We start from the raw sequence: 17,186 nt of genomic DNA on the forward strand, positions 1-17,186 counted from the left end.
GGGGATGTGAAACTTGAGGAGTTTCCATTTTTAACTTGACAAACTTTTACACTGTTTGCTTTTTCAGTGTTACCGCTTTTGTAGTAAGCGTCAGAGCCAAGGCAGCAGTGGTGGGAATTCATGCTTCCCGTGCGAGGTCTCTGGAGGTCATTTGTGGAACTAACTGGAGTTTATAGCTGTGCTGGAAGTATCTGTAACCTGGCCTCAATGAGACAGAAAAGAACTTACCAAGATTTGGTTTGAAGAATTCTAATACTGAAAGCTGTAGAAACTGGGGTGCCGTATAATGACGAGCCACTGTTTACTGAGCACCCAGAGTAAATGCAGGCATCCTCACACCAGGTGGCTGAGGGTGGCACAGCTAGGAATCCCATTTTACAGATGGGCAAATGGAGTAGCAAAGAGAAGGGACTTGCCCAGTGTCATCAGCTGGTGAATGGCAAAGCTGGGAACAAGCCCCAGGTCCTGCGTGACACCAATTCTATGCTTGTCCCCATTGTAGCCACCCCCAATGGTGGCTCAGTTCTGGAGGCCTGGCCCCCTCTTCAAGGACAAGGACTCCTCCTTCTGGCACCTTCACATCCCACTGCAGCAAGTACAAGGAACAGGCTTGCTTTTTTGTTAATAAAGTAGAATAACATTTATTTATTAAAATTTTTATTATATATGCTGTATTTGTGGGAAATCGAGACCTTTGAAGGAACTCAGATTAGATACAAATTACGTTCAGCTGAGCTGGTTACAGTCATGTTTAGCACGGGAACACTTAAGCTGAAGCTTTCTTTTCCTTATAGGTTGCCATCATTTTCTTGATTTCAGCAATAGCTTTCCCTGGATTCAGCCCCTTGAAAAAAGAGAAGAGAAGCAATACCAAGTGGTAAGTGAAACTGAACGGAAGAACCCCATGACCTTGGGCGACCCAGGACCTCCTGACCTAGCTGGTCAAAGCACGGTGATTACAAACCAAGTCCTTTAATACCCAGGGGTTTGGACTAAGAGCTCTCTTCTGTTTCCACTCTTAGACGTTTGAAAACGGCCAGCTCTCTCTGGCAGGAGCCCTGTCTCACTGAATTCCTGCTGGTGAGGCTCAGTGTGGCAGGTCAACGAGCCCAAGGAAGAGTCATCTCTTCTATGACTACAGTGTCAAAATTAGCCAGTTATCTCTAAAGGTTTCACATCATTACCATTATCATTCAATCATCATCACCAGAAATCTGCATCCGCAAGCCCTCAAGGTATGTGGGAGAAAGGAGCCTCTGTTAACCTTCCTAAGCACCACTGGTTAAGTGGCCCGCAACACTGGATTAGCTGCAGTTGGCCTCACAGCTGTAACATCTGTCCTGCACGAGGTATGGCAATTAAACCCAGCGGGGCCAGTCTCCTGGGAGCAGGAAGTGAGATCACCAAATATTTGGTAAGATCAGACAAGCACTCATCTGAGGCTAGTGAAGCGTCCCCTTGTTCAATTAAATTAAATTGTTTATTTTATGTGGCTCTGCGCTGAGCGGCATGCAGAATCTTAGTTCCCGTGCCCCCCTGCAGTGGAAGCGTGGAGTCTTAACCACTGGACCTCCAGGGAAGTCCTGGGTCCCCTCATTTTAGAAGGACAACTTTAACTCTGAAATTAAAGTGTGCAAAGAAAGAAAAAGAAAAAAGATCTTCGGAGAGACAGAAAGGGAAAGAGAAGACACTCTTTAAAAGACGGATATGGAAGGATCCCCGAAATGTGTTAAGTGAGAAAAGGTAGACACTGTGACAAAGGACACGTGGAACATTTGTGTGTAGCACAAACTATCCCTGGAAGGACACACAGGAAGCTGATACCACCACCAGGGAGGGGGCTGGGGAAGGAGGAAGGCCCTCCACAGCACTTCCTTTTGAACGCTGAGCCTGCCCCATCAAAAGGAATTTAGAGTCAGTAAACAGACTGTACCCAGTCCCGGCGTAGGAAGAAGGCACTGGGAGGCGGGTGGCCTGCTTCTAGGCCTGCCCTGCCCCCAACCTGAGAGTGACCTTGGCAAGATGCCCCCACCCCCAACTCCCGCTCATGGGCTCAGCTTCCGAACCTGTAAAGGGGCTGCACTTGACGATTTTTGAGGTCCCTTCTAGTTCAAACAATCTGGGCCTATGTCTAGCCTCACAGCCCCAGTGTCCACCCCTGCTTTACTGAAGGGGAGGGCAGGACACAGAGAAGTCTGTCCTTGGTTGTCTGGTCTGTCTGCTGCCCTCTGCGATGCAAACATTCACGCCTAGGAGCGCACCGCAGGATCCTCCGCGGAGATTTTGAAGAAATACACAAGCCAGGCCCCAGCCTTGGAGAGGCTGTCTTCTGACTGACCGGCTCAAACGAACAGAAGGTCCCATTAAGTGCTTACTATGTGCCAGGCACTGTCCTAAGCGCTTCAGTGGCATGACTTGCCTCAGAAGCCACAAGGCTCGCTGAGCAGAGCCTGGGTAGAAACGCAGGCAGCAGGATGCGGAGCCTGAGCTCTCCCGCACTGCTCGGGACCCCACCAGGCCCCAGGCCCACCCCAATGCCGATGGCACATGAGAAGCATCTGGCAGGGGAAGGGAGGCCCTTGAAACACTGTGGAATTACCCAGTCTGGATTTCATGTTTGTTAAGATGCGCTGCCTTTTCTTTCTTTCTTTCTTTCTTTCTTTTTTAAGCTGCTAACTGGTCGTGCTAGAGTTTTCCATCTCGCTGCCTGCTTACTCACTGCACCTTTAAAATGAAATTGCTCTGCCCACAGTCTCTGCTCCAAGGGCAGCCCTGGCTGTTCCCCGCCCACTGACCGGCCCAGGGCTGGCACCTGACGGTAGCTGGCCGGCCAGCTCTGACCGTGCGTGGGCTGCACCGTGGAAAGCTAAGCTGGGCCAAGGAGACTCCCTCCGAGGAATGTGCGCTGAGAAATGCTGAGAGAAGCCAGGCAGATGCTGAAGCCGTAGGCAGGGTGAATATGAACAGGAAGCAGGAAGTATGAACAGGAAGAGGGAGTGAAAGCTAAGCAAGCAGGAGCCCCGAGACTGAGGAAAGACACGCAGAGGAGAAAGCACAGGCTGGCTGCCAGGGAGCCGCGCGGACCGGCAGCCATGTTGCCACACAGAGACCTTGGGGCCCGGAGAGGGAATGTAGCCCTCACAGCTGCCTGTGCTCAGACGGCTTTCCTCCCGTGGTTCCCACAAAGTCAGGGCAAACCCAGGTTCCTGTTCACGGGTCCTCGTGGCATCCTTGACTCCCACCAGGCCCGTGTGAACCCGACTTGAAAACCCTTCTCAAGGGGGCCTGAGTGAGCCTGTGCCCCGCAACTAAGCGCCAACACCCCCAGGCTCACACGGAGGGGAGAGTGCTCTCTGCTCCCCGCCGAGCACACGTCAGTGCTGGGCCGCACGGGGGGCCGCAGCCGCGTACCTTGGGACAGGAATTCGTGCAGTTCATGATGGTGTGGCAGCGGTACAGAGAGAACGGGTCCTGCAGCTTGGCCAGGCGCTCCTCTGTGAAGTCGTCTCTGGAGTCGATCATCCAGCGATAGGCCTGGGGGAACCGGGGACTGGTGGGCTGAGCTGTCACCTTAACTGGCCAGAGCAGCCCTCTGGTTCAACTCAAAGCTCCAGGCGCGCAGAGGAACAGGAATTCTCAGCTTGGAAGCCATCTCCACACTTTACTTCTTGCCATCTTGCAAGGAAAGGCTCCCAACCCTTTGTAACATCTCTTGATCACCTTGACTAATGAGCCCCACCAACCTTTGAACCACATGCCCCTGGTCGCTGGTGCTTAATAATATACCATCAAGCATCACCTTCTACTGATTTCGTGTTGCTCATTAGCTTCCTCCCTAGAACATGAATGAGCGAAGGCAGGGATGGTGTCCTCGACTCTCTTTAATTGCCTTCAGAGCACCTACCCACTCCCTTTGGGTGAACTGGTAACAGACCTGCACAGAGAGAACATCTGTTCTACTTATTGCTTCTTTTGATTAGCATACCCATCCCAGAAGCCTGAGATCAGCCAGCTGAAAACTGATTAAGCTCCTGGTCACCGGGCCGGCTCCAGCAGTGTTACGGACACCACTTTTACATTTCCCAACAACTCAGATCACTGGTCCAAGCGCCAGCTACAAATGTACCTCATTACTCAATCTTTAATTTGGCCAGGAATCAATCGGTACTGCTAACTGGTCACACAACCACAGAACTTCTCTTTTTGTGGGAAAATTAGAAACAAGAAGTTTCTTTGAGTTGCTTCAGAGTCTGTGAAGAGCACTGGCCACAAATCTAAAAAGTATGAGCTTTCTGGGAACAAAGACAGTGACTCTGTCTGCAGTGAACTACACATATAGTGAAAGACGACGAAAAACAACACTACTTTCTTTCCAAGCAACCCCTAAGCCCAGACTGCAGGCTTTCACTAGCCTGGAAACAATTTCCAACCTTGCAGCTGGGTAACTGCTCCTCAACGAAATTTCTCTCTCCCCTGCTTCCACGTTAAAAATCCCGTGAGAGGTAGATGGGGAGCCTTCTGACAGATGCAGTCCGGGGAAAGCGGGCAGGTGGGCAGGGAAGAGCCAGCAGCACAGGAAACATCTGAAACATCTGCAAGGCCTGGTGTGCCAACCCGCAGCCACCGCCCCTTGGCGTGACCCTCACCACACTAAGTGAAGGCATTTTGCAGATGAAGCCCCAGATTTACTGAAAGCCAAGTGAAGGTGATGCAACCAATTACCGTTTGTAATGGATGCCAAAGAAGGAAGCCATCGCCCCTCAGAACATCGGTTTCCATTTCTCTTACAGAAATGAAGGAGCGCCTTACCTGCATAAGAACCGCGGGTCCCAAGTACTTGTCTCCATTCCACCAGTAGCTCGGGCAGCTGGTGCTGCAGCAGGCGCAGAGAATGCACTCATAGAGCCCGTCCTGTGCGGGGAGAAAGGGCAGTCAGGAGCCCACCACGGAAGAGGTGGTCGTGTTCTGAGCTGATTAAATGCGAGGTCTGGGGTCAGAGCACGGACAAAGTGCCCACTCGCACGCGAGTTTTCTTGGCAAAATCCTAGGAGTGGTTTGCAGAGATTTATCAGATTCATAAAAAAGATCTTGGAATTGAAATTTAGACATCTGCTGGATTAGAGCCCAGAGTTCTTAAGTCCAAGTACAGTGTATTCATCCTTTAATAAATAACCCCTCACTTATCTTAAAAACAAAACAAAAACAAAAACGTGAAAACAACTTACCACCTCGAATGCAGTCTAGCAGAAATTAAAAAGGCCCTGAGTGCTGAGGCATCTGGAGTCTACACCAGCCTCTGCCCTGGCTCAGCAGACACCTCAAGTTTTCGATAGGAACATCAACATTATCCTAAACAGCCAACCAGCACTGAGCACCATGTGCCTTACTGACTACCTCATTTGATTGTCACAATAATCCTGGGGTGAGTGCTATGAGATTCCCATTTTACAGGTAAGGAACTGAGGCTCAGAGAAGTTAGGTCACTTGCCGAGGGTCACACAGCTGCAAACAGCAGAGCTGGGATGGGCCCCCAGGCGGCCTGACTCTGAAATCCGTCCTCTAACACTGCCACACTGACTCAACACGCCCAACCAGTTCTAACTGGACTTTCTGATTTGGAGAACAACAGAAACTGATTAAAAGTGGCAAAACAGGAGGGCACGCTGACATGTGAAGTGACAGCTGAAAACAGATGACACAGAGTTGATGGTCATGATTGTAACCAAGAGTCTTCAACAAAATTTATGTTCTGTTCAGGCAGCTGGTGAGAGTGTAAACTGGCTCCACTGTCTAGAAAGCATAAGGTCACAGGATTAAGAGCCTTCACGATAGTCATATTCTTTACTTATAAAAGGGTAGTTGTCGATAGAGATTACCTTTGGGTGGTGGAATTATAGATTATTTGAAAATTAGTTTTCTTTTCCAATTACCTATAATGAGCATTATGGCTTTTAAAATCATGAAAAAAAGTTAGGTTCAGCAATATTAATTTGAAGAAGTGAAAAATGCTAAATAAGCAAATGTTTGGTATTTAAATGAGTGAATTTTGACTACCTAGAAAACATGCTCAGGGGAACCCTCCAATCCCTAAAAATAGTACATCAAGGAGATGTTTATAAGCTACAAGCTTTCCTACCTGAGGACTGTGAAATGACAAGCTGGGCCAGGGTGGCCAGTTCCAACCTGGACCCTGGGATGCGTCAGACTCCCTGGAGTTAGAAACTGGGCAGAGCTATGTCCTGAGAACAAGAAACTCTTGGAAGAGAAGGCAGCTGCTTGCTCTGAATTCCAACATCACCACGCTGACCCTCAACATCTTGATGACAACAGAGCTGGGCATTCTTACCAGGACCTTCCTTTCTTAATATTTTATGGGGAAGAGGAGAGGGGCTACATGTTCCCCCAGACCTAAAAGGCAGAATTCATTTATTCATTCACACAACTCATATTTGTTGATAAGACAGCACATGCCAGGATCCTGGGATCCAGAAAGGGGTATAAGACACAGCCCCTGCCCTTGAGGTGCGCTTAGTCTGCTAACGGACTGTCATGTAAACGAATGAAGTGGTGACCCTGAGACAGCACGAGTCCTTCCCTCGTGTAGGCATGATGTTGGGACCTATCTCCATCTGGTCCCCTTCCCACTTCTTCCTCTCCAAAGGACACCAAGTGTGCAGGCAGTGAGTGTGCGTGCCTCCTTCTTAGAGGAGGTAGAAGTGTACACGAGAAAGAGACTACAAGCTCGCTAATAACCCCTTCACTTGCAGAGACTTCATAGCCTGTACCCAGGGGTAGCAACTCCAAGAGTGAGTGGGCCTGCCACAAGCCCACACCGCGTCACTAGACGTGTGGTGTCAGGAAAGCACCAAGTTCTAATTCCAATTTTGGTATCGGCTTCTCTCACTCCCATCTGCAAACAGGGTGGTGGCAGCAGGACCGCAAACAGCCGGCATGTGTTTTAGTTGCCCACAGGGTTAAAGAGTAACTCTGATTTAGCTGTCAACTTTTCAAGACCTGGCGATCGACATCCTGGTTTCTTTTGAAAAAGACAAATGTCTGGCAACACGGTAGCAGTGAGCCCCTCTAGGCAGAGCACTCCAGGGCCTTGGTCCTCTCTGCGCCCTTCATAGGTTCTCACTACCCACCTGGCCCCGATAGGATGGGTGTCCAACCCTTGGACAGATGGTTCTCAAGTTCCTTTCCAGAAGACGCTGAATGTTCTGCATGATCCCATGCTGTGCCCCCCATCCCCTCTGCCCCTAAGCCCCACTTCCTGACAAACATCTTTGCAACAAAATTCCTCAAGTCAAGACAATGAACAGGGATAATGACCAGTTTCTCACGATCTTCTATGGACTGCAGATATTGCTTCTTGCCTTCCTGGGATTCATCCTTCTTCTTTAAATAAGGCTCAATGGACTTGTACTGGGCATAGAAGTTGCTCAAATCCTGAGGTTAAGAGGAAGAAGAAGAAATGGGTCAGATTCCACCACCACTCCTTAGCTTTCCTACTTATCCCATTTTTGGGATACCGCCCACTTTCCTGCCCTGTGACAGGCAGTAGTCAGACTCTCCTCCTTTGGCATTGATACATGCAAAGGTCACGAAAGGAGAAGTGGTCACATGTAAGCGTGGTTAGGGAATTTCTCCTTCACCCACTTGGGAAACTTTCCAATCCCACAGTCCTTTCTCCTCAGATGCCCTTGAGAACACCCAGTCAGGGAAAGGGAAGGTGGTCAAATATAGGGAGGTAGACATGAAAACACATAAGAATGGCTGCATTCCCAACTGGTATTTGCCACATGAACTCTTTGTTGTTATGGCCAAATTCTTCATTTCTGAAACTGTTCCAGGTCTAAAATTCTGTGCCCTATTATTCCCAAACAATCCTCACCAAATGAGCTGCTGGATGACCTTCTAGGCCATTTATCTTCTGCCATTCAAATTCCTTAACTAAACTCAAGACAGGAAAAAACCCTGCCCTGAAGAACTACAGCACAACACACATACCTCCTGCCCCCCTTAAAAAAAAAGAAGCGGGCGGGAGGTGCTGGGGTGGTGGGGAGACACACACACACACGGGCAGGAACTCACAGGAACAAGATCCTTTATCACATACATATGTGGAAGAGGGTAGATTTTGGAAACTTTGTTGAGGTTGATGTCAATCCTTCGGGTACAAGCGAGAGTGTTGCCTCCATTGATGTTCATGGCACAGGAGCCGCAGATGCCTGAGACACAGCACAGTTAACACTCCCCTACCCAGCTGGAGGCAGTCCAGCTGCAATTCTCCCTTCCCGACTGTCCTTACTCTACCAGCAGGAGTAGCACTGACATGGAATACACCTGTGCAGAGGTGCCCGCTGCCTTTTCTCCTTCCCATTCTTCTTAGAATGTAGATCTAACGGCTGTAGTTCCAAAAACCATGTTGTGAGACCAGGAGGCAACCCTGAGGTTGGAAGCTATCTGCTCAGGATGGCACTGGAACACAGACGAGCCTGGGGTGCTGCTGGCATCACGGAGGGCCCACACCAGTCCTAGTTCCTTGCTTCATGTATTTTGAGAGAAAAACCAGTTGTTGTTTTTTTTTAAGTCACTGTTATTTGAACTCAAACTCTATTTTTCTTAAGCTTTTTTTTTTTTGGCCGCACCACAAGGCTAGTGGGATCTGAGTTCCCTGACCAGGGATTGAATCCAGACCCACGGCAGTGAAAGCACAGAGTCCTAACCACTGGACCGCCAGGGAATTCCCTGGACTCAAACTCTTAACAGATATAACACCCCAAAATAAATCAACACTGTCTTGGTCATCTTAAAGTTGAAGCCTGGATACAGACTGTCGAGAGACAGATCTCATTCTATTGTCTCCACAAAGCCTACACTGGGGACATGAAACCCACAAAAGCTGCCTTAGCACTGACTTTTCAAGGAGGATGAGCTAATGTGTAACCAAACCAAAGTAAGCAAAATAAGGTGCTGACCAAGGACCCTGAAACGAGAATTTTCTTAGCCTGGACTCACTTCCTGTGTACGGAATTTCCTAGGTATTTCAGAGTTACAAATGACTACGCGCTCTAAGCCCCTGCTACCACTTCTTCTGAAGCTGTTTTTTCTTTTTTCTTTTTTTGGACTGAAGCTGTTTTTTGAAAGTAGTTAGGCCGGAGAAATGTGGTTACTTGTGAAACTTGGACTGGGTTATCAACTTTCTCTCCCCCTCCCGTTAATCTTAATAAAAGTATAATGGGACACAAGTATCCACTTAAGCAAATACTCCTACAGTTCCCCAAGAGGTCGAATATTATCAGCACATTTCTGTGAGCCTGGCATCCAGCAGAGCAGTGTGCTTTGATAAGAAATGGTATAAATACAATAATAATAAAAATCCAAGGAGACTTCTCTTAAAAAGGCTCCCCTGGAAATTCTCTTCACAAACTACAAGGGAAACAGAAGTAGCCACAATTAATATCATTCTGCCTCATTTTTTTTTTTGCCCACATGGGCCACACCTTGTGTTCTTGGCTCTGAAAGAGTTTTATGGGGAAGCTTACTGAAAAGCGTCTATTTCCTGTGTTGTCAGGACTTATGTGGGAAGGCTGGTACTTAATTACAGCAGAATGTTCCCTAAACAGCAGGATTCAGCCAAACTATCATACCCTTAGCATCTGCTACACTGAATCCAATCCTGTAAGATTAGCTGAATCAAAACAGATGTCTTAGAAGTAGGACTTTAAATGCTTGAGATGTACAGCAGAACACAGATAAAGAGCGATGGGCCAATAGCTATAACGACTTTTTCTTTTATGGAAGGTTATTTTAGGGAGAAAGTTCGATCACAGCCCTTGGTCTTGGCCCCAGCTGCCCTGTTTTGGTTTTATCCCAGGTTTTCCGAGCCCGGCCAGTAAGTGTATCACCTGAGAGTGTAATTCTGGAATCTGACAACTTTGGCTGAGTCCTGGCTCCTGACTCACCATCTCTGTGTCCTTTCAGAAGTCCCTTAACCTCCCTGGGCCTCAGTTTCTTCACATGTACGCTGAGTGTAAATGGTAACAGCACCTGTCTATCTCACGTGAAGTGCACAGAATGGAGTCTGCACAGTCTGTGTTCCACAGCCACCAGGATCAGTTAGCTGTCAGAGCACCCCCGTGTGATTCTTCCCACACCTGAGAACCATCTGAATGATTACTTAGGAGTTTACTTTAAATCAATTCATTTTACCTTAAAATTATATTTAAAAATCATTTCTATCACTGTTACACTGTCATTAGTAATTATATTTTTCTAGTACATAAAATCGATACATAGCTATTAAAGAATGTCGGTATGCACACTGCCTGGAATCAGCAGCACACTGTAGGAATCGCTGTTTACATCCAGAACATTCCTACTGACCACCTGCTCTGTGCACGTGTAATGCTGGGAGCTGGAAGGGGACGCATGTCCCCCTTGTTGGACAAGTGTTAAGTGTGCACGAGCACCAGCTAGAAATTCCCCACTACTCCCCTAAAGAAGAGCTCTGCGGTGACCAGCTAGCATATCTGAGCTGGTCCTTGAAGGATGCAGCAGCTCACAGGGACTGCCAGAAGCAGTAACCATGCAAGTGAAAGCTCCTGAAGGGAAGCAAACTTAGAAACCAGAACTTATACCACAGTTCAAATTTCCAACACTTCTGCCTAAGAAAAGGAAGTGTGACTTGTGGCAAGGTCACCTGGCAGAGCGCTGCAGCCATCCTCCAGGTATCCCCTGGTATCAGTTCTGGCCAGCCCAGGCTTCTTTTGGGAAACAGAACAAAAGTGTCCAAGCCTAACAACAGGGAAGGAAATGCTTACCTTCTCTGCACGATCTTCGGAAGGTCAAGGTAGAATCAATTTCATTCTTAATTTTGATTAAAGCATCCAACACCATAGGACCACAGCTGACCAAAAAAAAAAAAAGAAAAAAACTCACAAAAATAAAAGACCCAGTTGTACTTATGTGAAGTTCAATCTCCCTACACTTTATCAAAATATGATCTGAGACAGCTGCATATATTAGCTGCTCTTCTTATCCATGGCCTTCTCAGGTCACATTCAGAATTTTTTCCTTAGTTTTATTTTTGCACATTCTTAAACATTTTAAGTACAGCAGAATTCTTACACATTTTAAGTGCCACACTGCAAATACATTTCTAGGAAATGGAAAGCTAAAGAAGAAGAGAAATATTTAGGTTAGGAGACAACTTCCATATACTGGCAGTTTTTATTTTTTCTTCTAAAGCTCACTGAAAAGTTTTCCAAAATAATTTATTTCAAATTTTAGTTTTATTTTTTTGGACAAAAATAGTAAGTAGCTTTATATGGTTAGTTAACAGCTTTCCTATCTACAAAGCACAGAGAGCAACGCCCACATCTCACAGGACTGCTGCAGGTGAATTAACATAGAGGAAAATGAAACACTCAGAGCAGTGTCTGCCACAGACATTTGGTCTCACTATGATTATCATCATGCAGAGACTGTGACTCTATGGAAATGGCTTATTCTCTCTGAGCCTCAGTCTCTTTATCTGTAAAATGGAATTATTATTTGTATCACAGGATTATTATGAAGATGAAATAAAAACATACAACAACAAGGTCCTACTGTATAGCACAGTGAACTATATTCAATATCCTGTGATAAACTATAACGAAAAAGAATATGAAAAAGAATACATGTATGTTTAACAGAATATATGTATGTATAACTGAGTCACTTTGCTGTACAGAAATTAACACAACACTGTAAATCAACTATACTTCAATAAAATTAAAAAACAAAACAAAATGTGCAATTGTTATAGCACCTGGCACAGAGAAGCGCTCAGCAAATCTACTTCCTGGTTGCCACTGCTACCTGCGCTCCTCTCAGTAATTTTCTATGAATGGGATTTAAAAAAATATGCGACCCCCCCCTCCAATTTCCTTTCTTTGTCTCTATTTCTTTTTTCCCCTCAGCTTTGAGATTACTGACAAATAACAGTGTGTAAATTTAAAGTGTATAACATGGTAATTTGATATATAGTGAAATGATTACCATAATAAGGTTGGTTAACATACCTGCATTATCTGTACGTATTTCTGCCAACAATATGCTATACCTTTTTCACTGTACCTCTGCTAACACTGGGAATTGTAACCTTTAAAAACCTCTGCTATTCTGAGAACGGAGAAGTTATTACTGTCAGTGTTTTAATTTGAGATCTCTGAATACTACAGTGATTGAATATTTGTCATAAATTCACTGAGCTTTCCTCACTTACCAATTATTTACTGAAAGCCTGCTCTGTACCAGGTTCTGTTCTAAGTGCTAGAGATACACCAGAGGACAAAACAGATGCAAATTCCTGCCCGCACAGAGCGTTCATTCTAGTGGACTAATTCTATAGACTCAGTCTGTCCATGTTCTTTGCCTCTTTGTTTACTGAAGTCTGGGGATTTTTTTTTTTTTTTTTCTTTTAAAGATCTGAGCCTACCATCTTCTAAAACAAAAACTCTTCTGTTTTTCTGTACTACTAACTCCCAATACTTCACTTCTGGTCACCAAATGTGTGGGTGTCTTTCCCATGCCAAGCAATTCTGCAACACCAAGTGGGTGTCCCACAGTGTAACTCAATTCTGCCACTATCAATCGGAGTGGCTCACAGAATTAAAAAAAAAAAGTTTTCTGACTAGATTACTGGTTTATTATAAAAGGATCAACACTGCAACAGCCAAATGGAAGAGACACACAGGGCAAGGTATGTGGGAAGGGGAGGAGAGCTTCCATACCCTCTCCTGCAGGCCACTCTCCCAGCACCTCCTGGAGTTTACCAACCCAAGCTCTCTGAACCGTGTACTTCAAGGATTTTTATGAAGGCTTAATTACGTAGGGATGATTGACTATACCACTGGTCTCTGGTAACTGATTCAACTTCTACCCCCTCTCCCCTCCTGGGAGGTCAGGGGATGGGGCTGAAAGTTCCAGCCCTCTAATCACATGGTTGGATTCCCTAGCAACCAGCCCCCATCCAGTGGTTATCTAGGGGCTTTTTAAGAAATCATCGCATTAATATAAACTCAGGTGTGGTTGAAAGGGGCTTGTTATGAATAACAAAAGATACCCATTTCACCTTTATTATTTTCTGAAGCTATTTCAGGAACTGGGAACGAAAACAAAATATAACAAAAGATGACCCTATAGTTCTTATTCTTTAGGATTACAAGGGTTTTAGAAGACAGAACAAGACCAAATATATACCACAGCATCACACATCTAATACATCTGTTGCTAATCTTGCTCCCGCCCTCAACCAGCAAGTGGCTATCTGACTTCTGATTTTGGTAATCAAAATTTTTTTTTCACTTTTATTTTTTTTTAAAGGTCGCTCCACGCAGCATGTGGGATCCTAGTTCCCCGACCAGGGATCAAACCCGCGCTGCCTGCACTGGCAGCGCAGAGTCTTAACCACTGGCCCCCCAGGGAAACCCCCAGTAATCAAAATTTTCAAACACACATAAAATTTAAATGTTTACATTGTTAAAAACTGACCACTTTTCCCCTTATGATACTATCCTCTTTTAAGTCTAAAAGACCACACTCCTTCCTGAGGTTTGATGAATATTTTGAATTTTCTTCCATTTTAAAATTATTTCCCCCAAGTTGCAAAAATTGCTAATCAACTGCCCCAAATCACTGACTGACTAAACCCTCTTTTGCTTCTGATTTGTGATGCTCCCCCTCCAACCGCCCCATTCTATACTATAATTTTATATATAATGTAGTCTATTTTGGAACTCTTTTTTTTTTTTCTTTTTTTTGGCCACGCCACGTGGCTTGCAGGATCTTTAGGGGAAAAATCCCCTGACCAGGGATTGAACATGGGCCCTCGACAGTGAAATCATGGAGTCCTAACCACTGGACTGGCAGGGAATTCCCTAGAACTTTTTTTATTCTAATGATCTGTCTATTCTTGTCCTGGCATGTTTTAAATTATGTACATCAATTCTATTTATTTGTTTTCTTTAAGTTACAAAAGTTAGTATTTGCATTTTATAAAAATTTCAAATATAAATAGCTAAAAAGCTAAAGCTCTTCCCTTAACCTGTCTCATGCTAAATTTCATAATAGGTAGGCAATATTAAGAGTTTGGTATAAATTTTCTCAGACTTAAAAAAATGCAATATATATATGATAGTATCTTGCTTTTTTCATTCAAAACAACTCGGCCAAGGGACTGTAATTACGTAACCATTTTCCTATGGAAGAAGCATTTTCCTATGGAAGAAGCATTTTCCTATGGAAGAACACTTAAAATCCTTCCCTGTTACACACAATGCTGCAAATAACATTTTGGTACATAGAAATCGCTTGTTCTGGCTATTCTTTGTCCCTTGCATTTCCATATGAATTTTAGGATCAGCTCGTCAATTTCTGCAAAAAAAGGCTGCTGGGGTTTGAGAGTGATTACAGTGAATCTGTATATAAACTTGGGGGTGCACTGCCACCTTAAAAATATTAAGTCTTCCAACCCAGAAACATGAAATATCTTTCCATTTATTTAGGTCTTTGTTAGTTTCTTTCAACAATGTTCTATAGTTTTCAGTCTTGCATTCCTTTTGCCAAGTTTGTTCCTAAGTATTTTATTCTTTTTGATGTTACTGTAAATGGAATCATTTTCTTATTTTAGGATTGTTCATTGCTGGTGTACAGAAATACAATTGATTTTTATATACTTATCTTGTATCCTACAACTTTGCTGAACTAATTTATTGATTCTAATAATTTTTTGGTGTGAATGTGTTAGGATTTTCTATATACAAGGTCATGTGATCTGTGAAAAGAAAGAGTTTCCTTCTTACTTTCCAATTTCTTTTTCTTCCTTTTTGTTGCCTAATTTCCCTGGTTAAAACCTTAAAATTCTGAATGGTTGATGCTAGTATAAAAAAATTATTTTTGCATATTGACCTTGTATCCTGCAACCTTGCTAAATTTACTTAGTATGTTCTTGTAGTTTTGTAGATTCCTTGGATCCTTGGAATTTTATATGTAAACAATCAAGTTATTGGTGACTACAGACAATTTAATTCCCTCCTTTTCGATCTTCATGTCTTTTCTTTCATTTGCCTTTAATGCACTAGTTAGAATGTACAGTAAAATGCTGAATAGAAGTGGAGAGTGGACATCTTTGTTTTGTTCCAGGTCTTATGGATAAAGCATTCAATATTTCGCAATTAAGCATGTTGTTAGCTGTAGCTTTTTCCATACATACTCTTTTTTTTAAAAAAAAGATTCATTTTTATTTATTTATTTACCTGTCTATCTGTCTATCTTGGCTGTGCCGGGTCTTAGCTGCGGCATGCATGCAGGATCTAGTTCCTTGGCCAGGGATTGAACCCAGGCCCCCTGCATTGGGAGCGTGGAGTCTTACCCACTGGACCTCCAGGGAAGTCCCTAGATACTTTATCTGGTTGAGGAAGTCTCCTTCTTTTTCAAATTTGCAGAGTTATGGCTTTTCTCCTTTATCCTTTATATGATGAATTACAATGATTGATTTTCCAGTGTTAAGCCAACTTCATATTCCTGAGATAAACTGAAACTTGGTCATTAAGGCATTATCCCTTTTTATAGATTGCTAGATTTGAATTGCTAAAATTTCTTGAGGATTTTTGTGTCTATGTTCACGACCTATACCAATTTGTAATTTTCGCTTCTGTAATGTCTTTGTTAGATTTTGGTATCAGGTTATGATGGCCTCATAAAATGAACTAGGAAATGAATATTCCTTGTTTATTTTCTGAAAGAATATTTGTGTTAGGTTTTTCTTAAATGTGTGATATGATTCACCAGTGAAGCCACCTGGGCCTGGAGTTTTCCGTGTGAAAATGTTTTTGATAACACATTTAATTTCTGTAACATAGAACTATTCATATTTTCTATTTCATCTTATGTCAATCTGGTAAGTTGTATTTTTTCAAGGAATTTGTCCATTTCATCAATTACTGAATTTGCCATAAAGTTATTCATAATACTCTCGGTATCATTTTAATATCCATAGGCTCTCTTTCCATCTTGATACTGAGATTTTGTTTTCTCTTATTTTTCTCCAGTCTGGCTAGGAGATGATCAAATTTGTTTCCAAAAAAACCAACTTTTGGTTTTATTTTTTTCTACCAGCTGTCTTACCCCCAGCCCCCATCCTATTTGCTCTTATTTTTATTATTTCATTTTTCTACTTGCTTTTGGTTTACCTTGCTCTTACTTTTCTGCCTTCTTAGGGTAGAATCTTAGATCATTGATTCTAAACCTTTTTTCTTTTAATGTATGCATTTGAAGCTATAATTTTCCCCCTAAGCACTGCTTTAGATGCATCTTGCATATTTTGAAATGCTATATTTTCATTATCATTTAGTTCAATATCTTCTCTAATTTCCCTTGTGATTTCTGCTTTGATACCTAAAATATCTTGCTGTTACTGCTTTAAATTTTAATTCTACTGTGGTCAGAGATTATACCCTGTAAGATTCCAACTTTCTGAAATTTATTGAAATTTGTTTTATGGCCCAGTATCTTAGTGAATGTAGCATGTGCACTTAAAAAGAATGTGTATTTCATAATCACATTTATGATTGTTATGTCTTCCTGATAAAATGATCCCCTTATCATTATGAAATGTTCCCTCTTATTTCCAGTAGTGTTCTTTGCCTTGTAGTCTACTTTATCTGATATTACCACAGCCACTCTTTTTTATGTTTAATGCAGATTGCATGTATATTGTTTTCCACTCTTTCACTTTCAACCTATCTGTGTCTTTATATTTAAAGTGCATTTGGGGGGACTTCCCTGGCAGTACAGTGGTTAAGACTCCACACTTCCACTGCTGGGGGTGAGGGTTCGATCCCTAGTCGGCGAACTAAGATCCTGCATGCCCCACAGTGTGGCCAAAAAAATTTTTAAAGTGCATTTTTTTGTAAATAGCATGTGGTTGGGCTTTGCTTCTTTACTTATTCTGACAATCTTTGCCATTTAATTGGAGTGTTTAGTCTCTTCATTTGATGTACTTACCATTTAATTGGAGTGTTTAGTCTCTTCATTTGATGTACTTACTTATTCTGACAATCTCTGCCATTTAATTGGAGTGTTTAGTCTCTTTTCATTTGATGTACTTATTGATATGGTTGGATTTGGGTCTATCA

General features: G+C 43.5%; 1 protein-coding gene across 1 annotated transcript in view; it reads right to left on the reverse strand.

Annotated features, from left to right (window-relative positions):
- Window positions 1-640: 640 nt before the first annotated feature.
- Window positions 641-17,186, reverse strand: part of SDHB (succinate dehydrogenase complex iron sulfur subunit B) — a 34,858-nt gene continuing 18,312 nt past the window's right edge. Inside the window, exons 3-8 of the mRNA XM_060015261.1 lie at window positions 10,827-10,912; window positions 8,095-8,231; window positions 7,333-7,449; window positions 4,810-4,911; window positions 3,412-3,534; window positions 641-844 (exon numbers count right to left, since the gene is read on the reverse strand). Coding sequence (XP_059871244.1) covers window positions 767-844; window positions 3,412-3,534; window positions 4,810-4,911; window positions 7,333-7,449; window positions 8,095-8,231; window positions 10,827-10,912 — 643 coding nt within the window. The 3' untranslated portion in view covers window positions 641-766. The remainder of the gene's footprint in view (window positions 845-3,411; window positions 3,535-4,809; window positions 4,912-7,332; window positions 7,450-8,094; window positions 8,232-10,826; window positions 10,913-17,186) is intronic.

This window comes from Delphinus delphis, chromosome 1 (genome assembly GCF_949987515.2).
Source record: "Delphinus delphis chromosome 1, mDelDel1.2, whole genome shotgun sequence".
In the NCBI taxonomy this organism is placed as follows: Eukaryota; Metazoa; Chordata; class Mammalia; order Artiodactyla; family Delphinidae; genus Delphinus; species Delphinus delphis.